We start from the raw sequence: 21,160 nt of genomic DNA, 5'->3' as shown, positions 1-21,160 counted from the left end.
ACAATCCTATCACCATTGCTGATGCAAACAACTAACCACTTTGTTTAACGCACTTCGACTCAAAGAAAGAAAGGTTTTTGATTTCTGTTACCCCCTTAAGACTGTGATTTATCCAATCCTGTATTTTGTGTAACTCTACGAAACATCCAATGACATCAAGTCCATAATGATCACGACAGTGAAGGGTGTGTGTGTGGGAGGGAGGGGGGAGGGGGTAGGTAGTTGCTGGCCTAGCACCACTCAAACACTCCACTCCTGTACGACTGGATTCAGATAAAATGCACCCAGGCAGAGCCTTGAAATGGGCTTCTCTGAGAGATAAAAAAAAAAAAAATGTAAAGGAAGCACAGTGTGATGCGTTTTATGATAAATATCTTCAAAGTGTGAGTAATGAGAGGAGTGGAGTACACAGCGGGGTCTCGTGAAAGCTCAGCTGTGAGATGATCAGCCAATAAACCTTCCCTCCGGGGGGATTCATTTGAGGGATGGGGAATGATAATCACATAGGCTCTTTGGAGAATTTGGACAAGGCACTGGAAATACATAGACATTTGCTCATACTAGATCTTTGGCCTTAGGCAGTGAGGGGCTAATCATTTCACAGGCCATGGTTGAAAAAAAACAATACGTTAATTGCTCATTTCTACTGCCCAAACTGGACTTTGATACTGCACCTTCTATCAGAAATGTTAATATGTGGTAAATGCGGAGTATTTGAACATGCCAGTGTACCGTTGAGATGATTACAATTCAGTTGCCTCTGACGATGAATTGAAGGCGGGTGGCAAAGGCCGAGTGTCTTCTGAGGTAAATCATCTCAAAATGTCTCTCACATCATTGCTGTTCCCCATGGCTGACCCGAGTCCATAAAGGCAGGTCTGTCCCCAAAGGCCTTTTTATTATTCAGCCAGCAAACACAGGACCCCAGAGGGAATATTACTGCACACTGTACAGAATTAAAAACAGCAAGCCATTACACTGGTCGACCGGACTCAAAGCCACAGATTTATTCATTACAGATCATCATTGGACCTCATTAACAATAACTGCAAAAAAAAATGCCCCCCAAAAAATTGTTAAAGCTGAGATTTTTATTGGTGCTGTCAATAAGACGGTAATGTTCTGCACTTAGTATGAGGTTCAAGTGGCTACCGTGACAGGGGATCTCCATCCGACTCACCGAGGAATGTAATTCAATCAATCTGATCACAGAAGCAAAATCATCATCATGACCGTGCGTTTGTTTTGTCAACATCTCAATGACTAACAATTGGTCTCTTGCAACATGTCGATTCTCACGGGATAATATTGTCCACACACGGGTCATATTAGGACCAGCAAATCCACGACATAGTTTATAGATTTGAAAGATTATATATTTAATTAAATGGCCCCCTTCGTTAAGTGAAATGCTTCAAAACAGTCAATGCATCACTGTTAAAATACAAACAATCCTTTGTCCCTACGATAAAACATTTCCCCAGATGGTTTATCACTGTGCTTCCCACTAAATAAGGGCTTTATTGAATCCGTATCGTGGAAGTGCAGCATTGCAGCGCGATTTCAATTTAAAGGCAACGTTTCCGCATTATAGTGGAGAATGTATTCACGGCAAACTCTACACATGTCGGCAAACTCTACACATGTCGGCTCAACGGGAAATGACCTATCAATTTCTATCGCGCAATCTGTACCGCTTCAGCGATACAGATTGAATAGAGCCCTAAAGAAACAGCACATTTGCTGCCAGAGCTCAGCTTCCCTCCCACAGCTAGTCATGTGACACTATAACATTCAGTCAATGTGATTCACAATGACATATCACAGTTACACAACACAGATTGCACTAAGGTTAAGGGTGACTGACTTACATATTCGTATATAAATATCTTAATCCATCTATTGGTTATATTAAGGGACTTATTTATATATATTTGTAAGTATACCCTTCTTTGGTTCACAAATACACTAAAATACCTTTTGATATGCTTATACAAAACACAGTAGCGTTTCAAAATACAAGTAAGGACACATTACAAATGGAATAGATAACAATATAAATCAAGTGGTTAATCTATTAAATACTTCTATTTAGTGGTTTGTATAATCATTGGAACATGTGTTACTGAAAAACTAGGACATATATTTGCCACAAAAGCAATGTAACAATACTATACACAATCTCCACAAAATGTATTAGCTCTAAAAACGCAGCAATAGAATACAGTACCTGTTACAATGACTGTGTTATATTCCCTCTACTTAATATGAAAGGGGAAAATAGATACAATGTGGTGTTGCATACAGTGCCCCTGGCTTAATAACTACATAGACAACACACAGCACCAATATTCAGTACATTATAATATATATACAGTACCATTCAAAAGTTTGGACGCAGCTACTCATTCAAGGGTTTTTCTTCTTTTAAAAAAAATGTATTTTTACCGTTTTCTAAATTGTAGAATAATAGTAAAGACATCAAAACGATGAAATAACACATATATAATCATGTAGTAACCAGAAAAAGTGTTAAACAAATCTAAATATATTTTATATTTGAGATTCTTCAAAGTGGCCACCCTTTGCCTTGATGACAGCTTTGCACACTCTTTGCATTCTCTCAACCAGCTTCATGAGGTAGTCAACTGGAATGCATTTCAATTATCAGGGTGTACCTTGTTAAAAGTTAATTTGTGGAATTTCTTTCCTTAATGCATTTGAGCAAATCAGTTGTGTTGTGACAAGGTAGGGGTGGTATACAGAAGATAGCCTTACTTGGTAAAAGACCAAGTCCATATTATGGCACAGCTCAAATAAGAAAAGAGAAACAACAGTCCATCATTACCTTAAGACATGACGGTCAGTCAGTACGGAAAATGTCAAGAACTTTGAACATTTCTTCAAGTGCAGTCACAAAAACCATCAAGCTCTATGATGAAACTGGCTCTCATGAGGATCTGCACAGGAAAGGAGACCTCTGCTGCAGAGGATAAGTTCATTAGAGTTAACTGCACCTCAGATTGCAGCCCAAATAAATGCAGAGTTCAAGTAACAGACACATCTCAACATTAACTGTTTAGAGGAGACTGCATGAATCAGGCCTTCATGGTCGAATTGCTGCAAGGAAACCACTACTAAAGGACACCAATAAGAAAAAGAGACTTGCTTGGGCCAAGAAACACGAGTAATGGAAATTGAAGGCCTAAAATCTGAAATCTGTCCTTTGGTCTGATGAGTCCAAATTTGAGATTTTTGGTTATTTGTGAGACGCAGAGTAGGTGAATGGATGATCTCCGCATGTGTGGTTCCCACCGTGAAGCATGGAGGAGGAGGAGTGATGGTCTGGGGGTGCTTTGCTAGTGACACTGTCTGCGATTTATTTAGAATTCAAGGCACACTTAACCAGCATGGCTACCACAGCATTTTATAGCGATACCGACTGTCTGCGATTTATTTAGAATTCAAGGCACACTTAACCAGCATGGCTACCACAGCATTTTATAGCGATACGTCATCCCATCTGGTTTGCGCATAGTGGGACAATCATTTGTTTTCAACAGGACAATGACCCAACACACCTCCAGGCTGTGAAAGGGCTATTTGACCAAGAAGGAGAGTGATGGAGTGCTGCATCAGATGACCTGGCCTCCACAATCACCCAACCTCAACCCAATTGAGATGGTATGGGATGAGTTGGACCGCAGAGTGAAGGAAAAGCAGCCAACAAGTGCTCAGCATATGTGGGAACTCCTTCAAGACTGTTGGAAAAGCATTCCTCATGAAGCTGGTTGAGAGAATGCCAAGAGTGTGCAAAGCTGTCATCAAGGCAAAGGGTGGCTACTTTGAAGAATCTCAACACTTTTTTGGTTCCTACATGATTCCATATGTATTATTTCATACTTTTGATGTCTTCACCACTATTCTACAACATAGAAAATCTTAATAATAAAGAAAACTCCTGGAATGAGTAGGTGTCTCCAAACTTTCAACTAGTACTGTATATTACAATACTGTACATATCTATGCCATGAGGTGCCTTGCATTGTCCTCTGTCTCTACTGAAAAGGTCGCTCAAGGTTCACTCAGTATGTGAATATGTATTCTCTTACATAGGCTATACTGTACAATAGTTAAATCTAACAATGGCATAGTCACTGCTAAAAGACAGAACAGACAGGAAACAGATGAGACCCACATTTATTATTCTGAAGGTTACCTGTGGTCTAAAAAGACCTATAAGCAGCTGAAGATTCAAAGTCCTACATGATTGGTCAAGAGACAACAGGAATATGAAGCTCAGTGTAGCTCGGGGTCTTTTTAGAGCTGGACATGACAAAGCTGAGAATGAAAGGTCAAAGGGCAACATCCTCCTAATGGGTGTGGCCATTACAAGTCCTGCCCCAGTCTCTCAATCTCATCGGTCAAGAAGTCGATATCTGACCTGGTGGCGGCAGGATTGGAGATGACCATTCGGAAAAAGTTGACCTTGTCTCCCTGAGGCTGGTAGCCCACCATGGTAGTTCCAGACTCCATCATCAATGCCTTGATCTTGGGGGCCACCTGGTTTAGAGGCAAGGACAATTCAGAGAAATGTACAGTAGGTCAGTGCTGTCTCATCTGAATACAGAATATAGTCTTCATGGGCCAAAGCTGACGAGTCCTTTACTCCTTACCTTATGCAACTTCTCCCTCTTCTCCTGACCATCGGGCATGTCACGAATGCCTGGCGGAAGGTACCAGAAGCAGACATTCGTGTGCTGGGGCTGTGGAAAGAAAACAGCAACATTGTTTGTTCGTGTCTTTACTCAATGGAGTGTCTAAAGAAGAAGTAGCCAACCTCACTAAGAGACCAAATTGAGATCTGAGGCTCTGCAAGGCAAGTTCATAAATCCACAAGGAGTTCAAATTGGGGATTCTAAAGCCTAGCACCACCTCTATAGGCAGACAGGGAGGAGAGTTGGCCTGCCTCACTACATTGTGTTGCTCAGAATACTATTGGGCATCTCAGTTAATGAGTTCATATGAATCAGATATGTAATTCCTCTGACCCTTTATTAGGGTAATCCATTAGAAGATATTGCTGTTTTTGGGAATAGAAACAAGTAGAAAATGAAGGGAGAAAAATCTCACCTCTCCATCGAACACCATCTGATAGCCCTCGCGACCCTTTATTTTAGTGTAGAGATAATGCGAGAGGTCCAAACACTTGTCGATGTGCTGTTCAAACCCTATTGTTCCCTGTTGGAGTGGAAATACACAAAACATAGAAAGATCATTCATATCAAGAACTACCCTTTTTCTGTTCCATGAGCCAAGATCAGCATCCAAGATCAATCAATCCCTGTTCAATGAGCCAAGATCAGCATCCAAGATCAATCCCTGTTCCATGAGCCAAGATCAGCATCCAAGATCAATCCCTGTTCCATGAGCCAAGATCAGCATCCAAGATCAATCTCTGTTCCATGCTAACGCTTTAAATCCTGACTAAGTATTGCAATAAGAGCTTGGACAGATATGTGCACATTACCTTCGCTTTCCACATGAGCCAGAATTTGAAGATATCTACATGTCGTCCACACTGGATGGCCTTGTCCCCCGTGTCGTACGATACATCGTACTGTTTGTCTGGTTGGAAGAGGTAGCCAGCGCACATGGAGTTGCAGCCTGATAAAACTCCCTGTAAAGATCAATGGTGTGGTTAACGGACACGGACGAAAGGCAGAGACGTCACGTTCAAACGGTGCCTTCAAACTGGGCTACACTCATAAGAATAGTAGCCAACTCTCTGTGACCTCCGACTTAACTTTAAGTGTGGTTTCGTGGCATTCACAGCATAAGGGATGATGACCCATCTATCCGTATTGCTCTTACCCTCTCTCTGACCAGAATGGCAGAACACTGCAGTGGCACACCCATCATCTTGTGAGGGTTCCAGGTGACCGAGTTGGCCCTGCAAACATGTAACACGGACTGTAAGGCAGGCCATGGCCCCCATCAATGAGTGTGTGTGATTGGTTTAAAATAGGATATCTTCTCGGGGCTGTAGCCTACCTCTCTACACCACACAGCTTGTGCCTGTGCTTCCTGGACATCAGTAGGCCTCCTCCCCACGCACCCTGAACAAAGACAACAGTTTGTTTTGAGGATAAGGATTGGACACGGCAGGTGGCTTATATGTTCCAACTAAAGCTCAGCCGACCATTGAAATGTGTTGCAATTAACCCTGAAATGAGCGATGTCACCACAACCTTACTGTATCTGTAGTAGGAAGACGCACTTACATCCACATGTAACCACATGTTGTATTTCTCGCAGATGTCTGCAAGCTCGTGGATGGGATCGAATGCTCCATACACTGTGGAACCAGCTGTAGCGTTCACGAACATTGGGACACAACCCTGCAAGCATACACCATGAGAATGAATATGGAGCCTTGTGTTATTGGAGTGAATTGAAATGGTTGCATTCTGTTTCTGTAATCTTTGACATACTATGAACAGGTTAGAGCAGATTTAATTGGACTATTGGACTATTTCTCTTGTGCGAGCCTTTGTAACCCCAGAACTGCACGTCCATTGCAGACAGCCTGCTATCACCTCTCTCCTGTAACGGAACTAGCTTCAGGAGAATGTGCTTTGGAGCTAGTGGCAGTGGGTAAGATAATACTTAAGGAGGCATAAGTACTAACCCTAAAATGGAAGTAGACCTGTTTTTATTTTGTAAACATGAAAGATTACCTGACGACCGGAGCATTCAGATGACTAGATTCATTTTAGGCAGCTGTTCTCATTTGAATTCTGTGTCAGTGCATCGCATCATTGTGCAGAAACAAACGGAAGGTATTTCATGTCTTCAGGGGATACGAATCCACAGTTTGAAGTTGATTGGCTGACAGTTTGAAAACTCACCCTCGCCTTGGCATCGATGACCTTGGCTTCCAAATCAGCGGGAATGACTCTCCCTCTAGAGAAGCAAACAAGACACGTCAAAGGGATGTTCTCACTGGGTTGGTTCATTCAGTGCAGTAAATTGGACATGGCTCCACAAACCTCTCATCTGTGCTCAACAGGATCAGGTTTTCTGTTCCAAAGCCCAGAGCAGCACTGGCTTTCTTTATAGAGTAGTGGCTCTGACAAAACACATGAGCATGACATTAGACTACGAACCTATCAGCTGAGCTCTGGCATATAGTCAGCTGATGTACTGTCCAATGGTTGTATTTGTTGTGTTGCTTTGAATCAGGCATGCCACGAACCCTTTATACAGAATAGACAGGGTCAATCAAGCAGTGACAATAAATAACAATAAGACGTTGTCTTGGTAATACAATACTGCTTCTGAGACAGGAGACCTGTTCTGCTGTGGAAATTAATGTTGGATGAGACTTACATGCTCGGAGGTGAAGAGCACCAGTCTGGGGGCAGCAGTCATGCCTTTGGTCTTGACTTCAGGGAAGAACTTGTAGCGGGCGATCATCACACTGTACATGTTGGATATCGCTCCACCTGCACAAACGTTGCATACAATCTTTCACTAAACTGCATTCGATTATCTGAAGGCTTGTGTAAGGAATCTTCATCTGTAACGGTAGGTTTAAATAAACTTCAGTTAGTGCTAAATACGGCTGCTAGAATCCTGACTAGAACCAAAAAATGTGATCATATTACTCCAGTGCTAGCCTCCCTACACTGGCTTCCTGTCAAAGCAAGGGCTGATTTCAAGGTTTTACTCCTAACCTACAAAGCATTGCATGGGCTTGCTCCTACCTATCTCTCTGATTTGGTCCTGCCGTACATACCTACACGTACGCTACGGTCACAAGACGCAGGCCTCCTAATTGTCCCTAGAATTTCTAAGCAAACAGCTGGAGGCAGGGCTTTCTCCTATAGAGCTCCATTTTTATGGAACGGTCTGCCTACCCATGTCAGAGACGCAAACTCGGTCTCAACCTTTAAGTCTTTACTGAAGACTCATCTCTTCAGTGGGTCATATGATTGAGTGTAGTCTGGCCCAGGAGTGGGAAGGTGAACGGAAAGGCTCTGGAGCAACGAACCACCCTTGCTGTCTCTGCCTGGCCGGTTCCTCTCTTTCCACTGGGATTCTCTGCCTCTAACCCTATTACAGGGGCTGAGTCACTGGCTTACTGGGGCTCTCTCATGCCGTCCCTGGAAGGGGTGCGTCACCTGAGTGGGTTGATTCACTGATGTGGTCATCCTGTCTGGGTTGGCGCCCCCCCTTGGGTTGTGCCATGGCGGAGATCTTTGTGGTCTATACTCAGCCTTGTCTCAGAATGGTAAGTTGGTGGTTGAAGATATCCCTCTAGTGGTGTGGGGGCTGTGCTTTGGCAAAGTGGGTGGGGTTATATCCTTCCTGTTTGGCCCTGTCCGGGGGTGTCCTCGGATGGGGCCACAGTGTCTCCTGACCCCTCCTGTCTCAGCCTCCAGTATTTATGCTGCAGTAGTTTGTGTCGGGGGGCTAGGGTCAGTTTGTTATATCTGGAGTACTTCTCCTGTCCTATTCGGTGTCTTGTGTGAATCTAAGTGTGCGTTCTCTAATTCTCTCCATCTCTCTTTCTTTCTCTGTCTCGGAGGACCTGAGCCCTAGGACCATGCCCCAGGACTACCTGACATGATGACTCCTTGCTGTCCCCAGTCCACCTGACCGTGCTGCTGCTCCAGTTTCAACTGTTCTGCCTTATTATTATTCGACCATGCTGGTCATTTATGAACATTTGAACATCTTGGCCATGTTCTGTTATAATCTCCACCCGGCACAGCCAGAAGAGGACTGGCCACCCCACATATGCTCTCTCTAATTCTCTCTTTCTTTCTCTCTCTCGGAGGACCTGAGCCCTAGGACCATGCCCCAGGACTACCTGACATGATGACTCCTTGCTGTCCCCAGTCCACCTGACCGTGCTGCTGCTCCAGTTTCAACTGTTCTGCCTTATTATTATTCGACCATGCTGGTCATTTATGAACATTTGAACATCTTGGCCATGTTCTGTTATAATCTCCACCCGGCACAGCCAGAAGAGGACTGGCCACCCCACATATGCTCTCTCTAATTCTCTCTTTCTTTCTCTCTCTCGGAGGACCTGAGCCCTAGGACCATGCCCCAGGACTACCTGACATGATGACTCCTTGCTGTCCCCAGTCCACCTGACCGTGCTGCTGCTCCAGTTTCAACTGTTCTGCCTTATTATTATTCGACCATGCTGGTCATTTATGAACATTTGAACATCTTGGCCATGTTCTGTTATAATCTCCACCCGGCACAGCCAGAAGAGGACTGGCCACCCCACATATGCTCTCTCTAATTCTCTCTTTCTTTCTCTCTCTCGGAGGACCTGAGCCCTAGGACCATGCCCCAGGACTACCTGACATGATGACTCCTTGCTGTCCCCAGTCCACCTGACCGTGCTGCTGCTCCAGTTTCAACTGTTCTGCCTTATTATTATTCGACCATGCTGGTCATTTATGAACATTTGAACATCTTGGCCATGTTCTGTTATAATCTCCACCCGGCACAGCCAGAAGAGGACTGGCCACCCCACATAGCCTGGTTCCTCTCTAGGTTTCTTCCTAGGTTCTGGCCTTTCTAGGGAGTTTTTCCTAGCCACCGTGCTTTTACACCTGCATTGCTTGCTGTTTGAGGTTTTAGGCTGGGTTTCTGTACAGCACTTTGAGATATCAGCTGATGTACGAAGGGCTATATAAATAAATTTGATTTGATATAAATAAATTTGATTTGAAAAATAAATTTGATTTGATTTATTCCCACCTCAGTTTCTCAAGGCATGGCTGAATTCATAACTGTTCATCAGAATTGGCTTCGCACTCACCTGGTGAGAATATCCCATCGCCCTCTCCATCAGGCCAGCCAATGATCTCCCTCATCTTCTTCAGCGTCAGCTGTTCCATGAGCACGAAGACTGGGGCAATCTCATAGGTGAACCTGAAATACAGAGCACCTGTCTCCAGTTACCCACTACCAATAGAAATCCATTCTATCACTGGCCTTGAACTCTCATATTGTCATGCGTTTCTCATATCTACATTGTCTATATTGACAACAACAGAATCAATGAAGGCAGGTGGCAAAATCCCAGGATAAGGCATCACCATTGTGATAAAGGCCAATAATTGTAGCTTATTTTTTCTATTCTTTTGTGCAAAATAGATTTAAATTGTGTTGTTTTGTTGAATTATCATTACATATGTTTCTTAATGTGTATATTGAGCAATGCCACGTTGAAGCCAGAGAAAAGAATGGAACACGCTTACTACTTTCAACGCCGTCGCGATTCAGTGATAGCTCTGTTACATTGTATTACGGATACCATTTGTTGCAGTGGAATGAGAAAGAACATCAATGTCACATAGTCTGAAGTCCATTAAGAATATCGCACCAAGAGGGAGCGCCTGTCTCTGAGTTAGCAAGAAGAAGAGGCTAGAAACGTGAGGCAACACAATGAGAGCGTCATTGCCTTTGCATCTGAGGTTAGTCTTGAGGCCAGCTTCCACGGAGCTTGTTTTCAATGTGTTTTGAATTAAAACAGTATATTACCCTCATGGCCCGTCTCACAGAGAGTAATGATGGAAGAATGGTCGTTTCTCCTTTTAGAATAGGAATTATATCATTGCGATCATGTTTATTCAATGCAATCACAATTACAACATAAATGATTGTTTCCATATCATTAGAAACTTCCTCCAGGGTAGTGCAAGATCAATGTAGAATGAAATGGATCCCCATCTAACTCATCTATCGTCACTATGTCCTGCCCAATGCTCTTCTCATTACACTGCCTGTCTATTCATGCAATGAGTCAATGCATTAGTGGGGCAATGCAGTGTATCACACTGTGCCATACACACAGCACTTATTTTGTTTTGTTCTCTGGCTCATCCTATCCAGCAGAAATGTTTAAAATGAGTCCGGAGCTATTGTCCCAAATGAATTTGCACTCGCTCACTTATGTAGAGTAATCCTGATGATAACCCTGGGACGTGATTGTCAACCTAGTAGTGGGAATCAATACGTGTCAGGGGTAATTAATGATGATGGAGTAATTAGCTCATGCAAATAACAAATATGGATGCAGTCATACCCTCTGATTCAACTCATCTACAGCAGTGTTGCTATATAGCATACACAGGGTGGCAGCACTCTCACCAGGAGATCTTCAGCACCATATCAATCCCATGAGCTGGACCAACTAAACACTCTTCAAAACACTGGGCGCAAAGAGGGATACATCCTTTGAGGATTACAATACATAGAAGGTCAAGTCAGCCAGGCCATGTTTTGACCCTTTAATTAAGTCAGGGGCCAGGCAAAATGAATAATTGAATCCCTAACATGAAGAAGACAAGCCTTGGTGGTGAGCTTGTATTTCTGTGCTGTGTTTAGGCCCCAAAAATGTATGGAAATTGACCATGACCACACAGATTACTCTGGTTCTTACCACTCAGAAATGCAATGTTTTATCAATGTTCACAACACAATATTTTTCATATCGTATGTTTTTTTTTTTTTGTAAAGATGATTTTTACAATGCTGTGATGGGTTCCCAGGCTGACATCATAGACAAGATCAGCATTTTACAGCAGCTGATACACTCTGACCAGTGCCTTAACTGACTTGGAAGCCTCAGCTGGTAATCTGTGTGTACTGGTCAACAATAGTCCATGGCCAACGAAGCATCAACGTTTCTCTTGGACAAGACCCTGGGCACCTGGTGTATCGCCATGCTGTCTCTTACAGATTTCCTTTGCCACAGGAAAAGCCATATTGAATCACAATTGTCTATTGTTCACATTTGCGCAGAAGATCTCAGGGGCATATCTCATTCTGTTGTGGCAAAGAGCATTCCATAAAATCTCTGAGGCAAAGAGCATTCCATAAAACAACCACCCAATATAACTTTGAATGCTAATCAATATGCAATTTAGTTTGCCTGCAGGGCTGTATTATCTGACTACAGCCACAGTGTCGGTCAACAACAACAATAAAGCAAACAGATAGTGAACTCACACAACTCTCCCTTTTTGCTTGCTTAAAAGGCAGTCTGTAAGAGCATCCTTGGGATCTTTCACTTAGAAGCTTATGAAAGGCCCTAAATATGTCACTTCCACTGATCTTCATCTTCAAACTAAATCTTCAGAGGCCATTTGAAACGGTAGGAATTGCCATTTTTCTTCAACGCCAGACGGTATGTAAAACCAAACGAAATCCACTCTCTGCCTAATTAGATCCTTCAACCTCTTATCACAATCCCCTGCCTTAAACGAAAACTATGTTACACAACTCTCACTAAGACCCTTTGTTTAGGCACATTGTTTACAAAATCGACAGGACTACTTTAATACTATACACATATTTCCAAAATTGTAAAGTTCCTGTGACTTTCACGAATAAACACGTATAAATGTATCATAACAAATGTGTAATAACTGTGGGGAGATAAAGACCACTCACATGTTAGTGTTTGCAGTGGAGGTGAGCCATTCTCCTGACAAGCCAATGATGTCTAAGCCGGTAGAGAGCTGATTGAAAAACCTGGGGTGACCTGGAAGGGAGAGACAACACCATTTGTCTTTTGATACATTTCTCATGAAAGCTTCATCATTCAACTATGGGATCATCTGTAATCATTAAACCACATTGTAGACAAATGAGAGAGATATTGATTGTGCTGAGGGGGTTTAGCCATGCTTTATGCCTCTGTCTCCTCTGTCCTCACCTGTTCTCACTCCGTATTTCAGGGTATCCCTACAGTCCACCAGGATCTGCTCCAGAGATTCAGGTTGGTCAGATAGCTCCAGGTTGAAGCCCTCCATGCCTTCCAGCAGCTGGTGGGGGTGGTGGAAGTCCAGGACCTTGGTGGATCTGTCGAAGGTCTTCCGGACGTAGTTTGTGAGAATATCCACCACCTCCAACAAAAACTGCATAGTTGGCTCCTCTCCATTTTTAGCTGGTAATAAATCTAGGGTGAGAAATTGAAGCATGTCAACAGTATTTGTGTTTTTCACATTTTCGAAAAAAAAATGTAATCCATCACTTTTGTTTGCATCCTTCCTCACTTGAGGATGTTTTTAAGAGCTTACTTTCACAATCTTCTGTAGAATGTGTCATGACTTCATTCTACTTCACATCTTGTAAACTATTTATTTGGTTTTCCTCTCTAAAGCTGGTATGAATTATATAAATTAGAATGTCATTTCCAGCAACAAACGAATTAGCCTTTTTGGTATTTCTCCAGTGAGTATCCCTGAGTAGCCTATGCTATTTTACAGCTATTACAACTTGATCTAGCCCGTCATTATGGTAAACCAAATTGTGAATATTGGTTTCAAATAGGCATAGCAATCAATTCAATTTAAATTACTAACAACCTAATGATTTAGGGTTTTCTTATTTTCCACAAAAAGTTGTTTTTTTTAATGAAAAAAATACCTTTTATCATCAAACATGACTAAATTGAAAGAAATCCCAGAGATTTAGACTGATTATAAAGATGTGGTATTTTCAAACCAGATCAAATCAGGCTAATCTTTGCATCAGTAACAACATTTAAGATTTTAAATTGACTCATGTTCCATGTAAAACAACTGAACAAAGCGAACATCAACAAGTTCCCTACATCCTTTTTATTCATAGGCCTACGTTTCCCATAATGAAAATAATCCGGACATCTACCTCTAGCAAATAGATTGGAAAAGTCCGTCTCGGTGCGTCTGAAACGGGAATCCCTGTCGCTGTTATCCAGCAGGTCCTTCGACGATCTAATCTTCTCCTCGAGGTTGTTGTTCTTCTGCAAAAATCCTAAATTGTTGCAAGGGGCAGAGGATTGAAATGAGTGATTACTATCATCACTCCCAATCCCAAACATTTTGATGACACCCTTTTTACACAAAACACATGCCTAAATGTCTCTCACTGATTGAGCTGACAATGACGTGGTGTGGGTTGGTTTTGAGAAAATTCCCATCCTGTCCAGGGAAGCCTTTTATGGGAGGAAGAGTCAGTGGGAGGTTGAGCCCAGTGACAGCAGCACCAAAAGCCAGTCAAGCAAAAACAAATAGCCGTCATTTCGTGTAGCTGTAAATTCGTATTAATTCCCTCCGACAGATTCCACTTCAGTAAGCAGGGAAGAGCACACAATGAAGTGAACCGATGTCATTAAAGCCTGAAGTCAGACCTAATAGTTGGACTGGGCTGTGATGATATATGGGACATTTTATAGGCTATCTGTTCATAGACCTGAGGAGGACACCACATTAACTCAAATCTTATTTATTAACCTATACCGATTTTTTTTGTTTTTCAAAAATGTATTTCTAGGTTGGCCTTCGAAAAAAAGAACACCTATTCCAAATGTTCTGCTAAGATTATTAGTAATACAAAGTCCTGCAATGTGATCTTATTTATGATCTTATTATACAATCAACAACGCAATATTTCAGATAAACTAGCTAGGCCTACAAGATGTGAAACGATATCCCACACCCTTTTAGAGTAATAAATAAAACCACATAAAAGTGTATCAGGAGATGATAGTTGGAAGTATTTTTACTGTTAATTTATTTTTATTTTGTTTTCAAAAAAAAGACTAATTGTAGATAATTGTATTATTTCACATTCAGAAAGGATATGTTAGATTATACCCCGAATAAGCATACATCCAATATTTCACTAGGTCAAGCATTTGATGTTGTTTTTAAACCAATATCATTGCACTTAATAAACAGAGATGAAAGTGGAAAACGGGCTTATAGGCCTATATAGTGAATCAGATCAAACCAAAACGTAAAAATGGCATAAATATCGCATTGAAACATCAAACTAGATTTATCCTTTGAATTGGGCTCCCAAGTGGCGCAGACGTCTAAGGCACTGCATCTCAGTGCAAGAGGCATCACTACATACACCCTGGTTCGAATCTAGGCTGTATCATATCCGGCCGTGAATGGGAGGCCCATAGGGCCATCATTGTAAATAATAATTTATTCTTAACTGACTTGACTGGCAAATGAAAATAGGCCTATACTGTTGGTCCTTGATTGGCCCTGATGGCTCAATAACAATAGACTCAACGCTTGGCCATATCAGATAGGGCTAATGCATTTTGCTTCCACTTAATCGGTGCGTATAGTGGAGAAGACAGACAGTAGTCCTACTATCTCTGCAAAACAGAACCTTGACGAATTGCGATTTGAGTTCCCTGGAGCAGAAAAGATGACTATCGCGATGAGAGTAATCTTTTCTCTTCTGATGGACTCGCATCATGATAAGGACCGATTCCAATCATTTCCACCAAATATAGCTCTTTAATAAATGACACCCGCTCAGAGGCTACAGATATATTTTGAGAAAAAGACAAAGGCAGGTGCGTATAATAAGATATTAAGATTTGGCTCAGCAAATACAAAGATAGGCTATCTTACTTGTGGATAACTACAATGAATGTAGTAAAATCAACTGTACATGTTCATGTTTCAGTCGAAATTACCTAAAAATAATGAAAAGGGGGTTGCATAATTTAGCCGGCTATTTGTTTATTCCAAGGTCATTAAGCATTGGCAAACGTATATGTTTTTCCAGGTAGGCCATAAGAGGGCGCAATAGTACGATTTGATTAAGAATTCTATATTTTTTAAAGCAAGGTAAGAAAACACACACATTGAAAACATATCCAAGATTAAAGAGAGCTCATATTCCATTTTGGGAAGTGCCAACGTAGACCTATAGTTATTTTTGGACCAATAGCTAGTCTCTGCTGTTTTTCAAACTGATTTTAATATTGATTAAAAAACAGGTTTGTTACTATAAATTCAGTGGTAATAATCAATATGGCCATTTTGATTCTTTCTTCATGAAAACCCACTCAATCGACCAGAGAAAGAAGAAAGGGGCAGAAGGTAATCACAGCCGCCTAGGCTTCACAGTCTTTGTGTATTAGCCCAAAACAGTATGGCTAATAGCCTATTCATCAGATATCAGAATGGTCTGCTTGCTCGACGTTGAGAAACATATAAAATATGAAACATAGGTTACATAATGTAGGCTATGATATTTCTTCAGTTAATTATTTGACGTAGGACTAATTGCATTCTAAAATACACTTAAGAACAAAAGCCTACATGAACATGTATTATGAGGTCCACGAAAATAAATGACATGAAAATAGTAAACTTACCACATATCTTCATTCCCAATTTTCTAGAACATCCGTGAGCAACTCCACACCAAGCGTCATAGCCTAAAATAATTTTGGAAAACTATTGAGAAGGCCCTTACATTAGGCCTCAAGTGCATATTATTTCTGCAAAAATACTCCCAAACTCAGTGATGGATGGGAAAATATTGAAGCATGTTGGATAAAACAATGCATATCAATTAACATGTATCTGTGTGTGTGTTTTAATTCATCTGCTCTATCCCAATGATACCACTATGGCCATAGGCCTATAACGTGGCATTTCAGCTGAACATTCCACGATTTAGCCATTTCTGACTGTGCAAATGAACTAATTGGGTGAGAAGATGCTGAAAAGATCAGACATGCATCACCAGACATTGGCCAGTGACAAAAAGGGCTGAGCATTACGTCGCTATCAAGGGCTCCCATGGATTAAATTGGGGAGGTGGGGAGTTGTTGTGTGTCTGTGTGTGAGGAGGGGGGGGGGGGGGGTCTAGGAATTGAAGAATTCTGTTGAAATTGACCCTGGAAAAGCGGCCAGTGGAAGGGACAGACAGCTCCACACAGAATGACGTTTAACCGCTGCTTAGGATCACAAATCACATATATCTGGACCAAATCTACGCCAATGTTACACCCATGAAGACAAATGCAAAGACAACAGAAATATCTGAAATAAGACGTGTATAATGCCAAATAATTATGCCAATTATGGGTGGAATAAGCTTGATATCCACGAGCATATTTCGGATTCTCGCGTATTATGCATTGATGTCAAATGAGATACAGACACAATTGAAGTTGCACATTAATAGTTGTAGCCTAATACTGGCACGGCAACAGTCTCATTGCTTTGGCACACCATCAAGCCCAAAGCAAGCACAGTTTTGCAAGCAAATTCAGCACTGACTGAATCCCTTTTCTGGTGAGAAAAACGGAGGTGCAGTTTTTCTACATTTAACTCTGATCTGACGTCAAATACAAATTCGTGGTTTCATCTTTTACATTTGCAAATGCATAATTTACATTGGAGTGTAGTCTATATCAAATCAGAGCTTTATGGTTGTATGTGAGGAAAAATAGGACATTTATGGCGAGCATTGCATCAAAATATGAATGTGCTTGGGCAACTAATTGGAATGTAGCCGAGGCTCTAGGTTAGTTATGTTTGTCTTCAATAGCTCTTGGATAATAAAAAGTATTGAGGCAGCGCTGTTGGCCGCTTACATCTCCACATCCCCCCTCAGCTGAAGGTACTATAAGGTGCTTGAACACATGCCATTAGGGCCAATTTAGTGTGGCTACAATTAACGCCACTTTGCACATAATAAATTAGCATTAAATTCACTCTCACTTTTTATTCAACCACGACGGTATAAATACACTGACAAATATAGCCTACTATAGTCTCTTTATGGAAGGCAATAATAATAATAATAATAATAATAATAATAATAGGCTTATTACAGCAGAATAATAATTCAAGAAGGCTGTATATTTTTTGGGGAAGATCATGTTAAATTCTTTTGGGATTTTTGCATTTATCAATACCGACAGGATGGTACTAGCCTAGCCATTAGTATTTTCTAATTGCTTCAGTTCATGTTTTTAGAGGACATCAACCGATTTTGACAGCAAGATCCGTCTATCAAGCAGATGCCGGGAGGTCTGCTGCGCATGCAATGATGCGGTGATTTGTTGCGTGGGAGGCATTTAGAATGGTACAGTTTTTTTTCCTCCATGGAAATGATTAATGGCATTGCCCACAAAGTAAATAGCACAAGTGAAATAGCGTTTTATCTGTGATGGACCTACTTGAGCCTGGTGGTCGTAAATTTGTCGAGTTGGGATCCGGTTCGTTGCCAGACGAGGAAGGTGCAGACGCCGCCATCACTCCTAAGATACAGTACAAATGTCCTCACTCCAAAGCTCGCTGTCACTTTCTGCGAAACCTTTCTTATTTTATTCAAGATGAAAAGTCACATTCACTGCAAGGAGAGTAGAAAGAATAGCTGTCTCTGAGCCTTAAAATATATAAATAATGACATGCCTATCTAGGCTATTTTAAATGTATGAATATGATATTTTAAGATCGATCCCTCATTCAAACGCTGACAGAAATATCCACAACTACGAATAAGCAAGGAGACAGGACACGACAGACATGTCTACGACATCGTCTGGCAGCCAGAGTAGCCTACAATTATTCTCAAACATCAATTAACAGGTTGGCTGAGGCTGCAGTGCACATTCTTTTTTCCTGAATTCATAGGCGACAGATATGAGAGTAAAAAAAAAAGGCTAAATAACTTATTGGCTATAAATACAATACATTTCATTAGGCTTTATCAAATCATCATCGACAATGATACTCATTAATCCTCGCCAATCCGTTCCACAACCTGATCTCTGCTGTCAATGTGGATAATGAGCCATCACTGCAAGTGCATTTCTTTGTTTTCAGAGAGTTATATATGTATATGCCTTTGATGATAGGAAGGTAACCCGGGGAGTTGGGCAAAAAATAGTTTAACCCTAACATTATGTATTGAAAGTGAAAATACTGAATTAGCCTTGATAAATTATCAACTATGCCATTAACAGCTAATCTGGTGATTTATCACATAGGCAAGTTAGGTGAACTGTCAAACCTCAGATAAATGACGTATTAATTTTATAATCATGACAGAAAATATGCTACGTTTACACAATTGATTGACAAACAGGATAGTGACTCCTCAATTAAGAGGATGATTTGTAAATAGTGATGACCCTTATCCAGGTCAATGTCACTTCAAGGGAAAAGAATGCCCATGCAATGAAAAACCCTCCGTCAAAGCTCAAAGAACTGTAGTTGAATGATACCACAATTTTATCAATCAATAACTTTAATATCAGCAAACAAATATTATGCATAGCCTGTATTGTTCTCTGTGTCTATCGTACAAATCGTTTATGAACGATGTTAAAACACCTGTTTGAGCCTCTCAAACGTCAATTTATCATAAAGCTTTAATGAACAAAGCACACGTATCCAGCTCTTGTAAGATAATAATCCCTGTTAAAAAACATCTTACCGTGCTGAGGGTGGGTACAGGTGACCAAGTAGAGCCCCAGAAAGAAACTATGGGACGATGATGAAATAAAGTCCGTTGGCAACGCAACGCAACGTCTGGTGCGCTTTTGACACTTCAAGAAAAACAGGGTTTTGAATATCAGTTCAATATCAGTCTACAAAATCCAATCCACAGTGACCTTTTTAGAGAAGTAGCCTACGTTTGATTTGCTGATATTTAGAGCCGCGTGCATTGACTATTTATTCGTTACTACGCACGCATGAGTCACACCAATACCTCCTCTGGTGCTGAACATTTCCCCCCCCCCCCCAATATCGAACAGATCCGCTTTGTCTGCTAAATGTACATAGAATAGTGGCGCTTTCATCTATAACGTGACTTTTGGTAAGTGTTTGATAGCCTTTGAGGCTATATACCTCGATTTGGAAACTGATTTGGAATCCCGGTCACGAACTTGGATTTGGGAAGTTTGATCCTATGCAACACATTACGCTCATATGGGATGAAGGAGGGGGGAGGAGAGAGGTCCTTGGCTTGTTCTTGTGAAATCGGAATAGTAGGGAACCATAATCAGAAGAGCCATCTCCTTTTAGGTTATTGTTGGTCTTCTTCTGTGGGATTAACATGCTTTGTTGAAATCTCCGCGTGTATGACTTCATCTGTTTTTCGATGAAGGCTACAATAAATATATTATCAATAACGATATTTATAGACAAGTAGGCTATTTTGGCCAAAGTTATAATGTCTTATTTTCGTCCCAATTTTAAGATGACGATCGCAACATTTATCTTGCGTTTTTTGGTAAAGAAACAGTGAAATTCAAAGTCAGTGCATAAAGGTGAAAACAAAATCCACAAGGTGGCAGTAATGAATCATCAATGATTCCTCCCAAAACTTAACAGAAATGAAGTGGGCCACTCCGCAAATACTTCACGAATCTAATAATAAACCAACACATTTATCAGATTTGCTACATACCAAAGCTGCATGGGTGCAATGGAACGGAACAAGAATAGGCCCAGTGCGCAAGAATAAGATTCGAAGGAACAAGCTATTCATAGACTAGGCTATAGACTACAGGTTTAATCCTTCAATCAATTAAAATATAAATTCATCATCATAAACAACCATTCATATAAATACTGGGCACATGGAATTTTAATCTTCATCTAGTATCTTGCATAATCAATACGTAAGGTCAAAGTATTATGTTTGGCTGTAAGGTCAGAGTCAGACATTTTGAATGGCTTTACTTATTGAAGTCTCGTTTATACCTGGTTCTAATATGTGTCCTATGTCCTGATCTAGGCCATATTCTGATTGTGCTCAGATTTTCAGACATTTGTCTACACATCACAGGAGGTTGGTGGCACCTTAATTGGGGAGGATGGGCTCATGGTATCAAAGAAACCATGTGTCATTCTATTCCCTCTGTTCAGGACATTATTATGAGCCGTCCTCCCCTCAGCAGCCTCCAGTGCTACACATGTTATTAAAATGTGTCTCTTATCCATCCACTGTGTCCACATTGTTACCAGATGTTCTGGTCCCTTCATGTATGCAAGTTATTTGACAGGAGGCATGCAGAGGTAAAATTGAGGTCCATTACACATTGGCGTGCACCTCGCACATTTTTGCTCCTTATAGCGCCATATAGCTCCACAATGACATGGTTGGTTGACCGTAGGTGGGGGCGGGAGGTCCCGTATAAATACAAAACACACTTCCTTGACAACTTCCTTCAGAACAGCTCTGCGCTGCTCCGCGAAGCGCAAGAAGTATGAATGCCCTGACTTCTGCAGAAGCCTAGCAACGTAAAATGCTCCACTGCCAATGCAGACGTCAGACCACGCAGCGCCTTTTAGCCCACTTG

At 41.3% G+C, this 21,160-nt stretch overlaps 1 protein-coding gene across 2 annotated transcripts; it reads right to left on the bottom strand.

Annotated features, from left to right (window-relative positions):
• Positions 1–976: 976 nt before the first annotated feature.
• gad1a (glutamate decarboxylase 1a) lies at positions 977–19,789 on the bottom strand. 2 transcript variants are annotated; one of them, XM_021597140.3, is made up of 17 exons: positions 19,288–19,789; positions 18,026–18,106; positions 16,208–16,270; positions 13,708–13,833; positions 12,752–12,994; positions 12,487–12,577; positions 9,848–9,960; positions 7,393–7,508; positions 7,053–7,132; positions 6,912–6,966; positions 6,285–6,401; positions 6,055–6,119; positions 5,875–5,953; positions 5,531–5,680; positions 5,134–5,241; positions 4,677–4,766; positions 977–4,563 (listed from the first exon to the last, which is right to left on the bottom strand). In XM_021597140.3, exons 2-17 carry the CDS (start codon positions 18,099–18,101, stop codon positions 4,390–4,392), a joined length of 1,746 nt encoding a protein of 581 aa, XP_021452815.1. In that variant the 5' UTR covers positions 18,102–18,106; positions 19,288–19,789; the 3' UTR covers positions 977–4,389. The 2 variants fall into 2 exon arrangements, with proteins under 2 accessions (XP_021452815.1, XP_021452814.1); XM_021597139.3 differs by having other exon boundaries at positions 18,026–18,198; positions 19,288–19,741.
• Positions 19,790–21,160: the final 1,371 nt, after the last annotated feature.

The sequence above is a fragment of the Oncorhynchus mykiss genome, chromosome 3 (genome assembly GCF_057628025.1).
Source record: "Oncorhynchus mykiss isolate SJ-2025 chromosome 3, ASM5762802v1, whole genome shotgun sequence".
NCBI classification, from domain to species: domain Eukaryota; kingdom Metazoa; phylum Chordata; class Actinopteri; order Salmoniformes; family Salmonidae; genus Oncorhynchus; species Oncorhynchus mykiss.
The sequence above is the reverse complement of the archived record's forward strand: the minus strand, read 5'-3'. Positions and strand labels throughout refer to the sequence as shown.

What these genes read in the sequence shown, in the direction of transcription:
- gad1a (XM_021597140.3), bottom strand. Translation starts at nt 18,101, where the DNA reads ATGGCGGCGTCTGCACCTTCCTCGTCTGGCAACGAACCGGATCCCAAC. An exon ending in ATTGGGAATGAAGATATGTG is followed by an intron (nt 13,834 to 16,207) that starts GTAAGTTTACTA and finishes GCAACAATTTAG; the next exon opens with GATTTTTGCAGAAGAACAAC. An exon ending in AGAGGGAGAAGTTGCATAAG is followed by an intron (nt 4,564 to 4,676) that starts GTAAGGAGTAAA and finishes CCTCTAAACCAG; the next exon opens with GTGGCCCCCAAGATCAAGGC.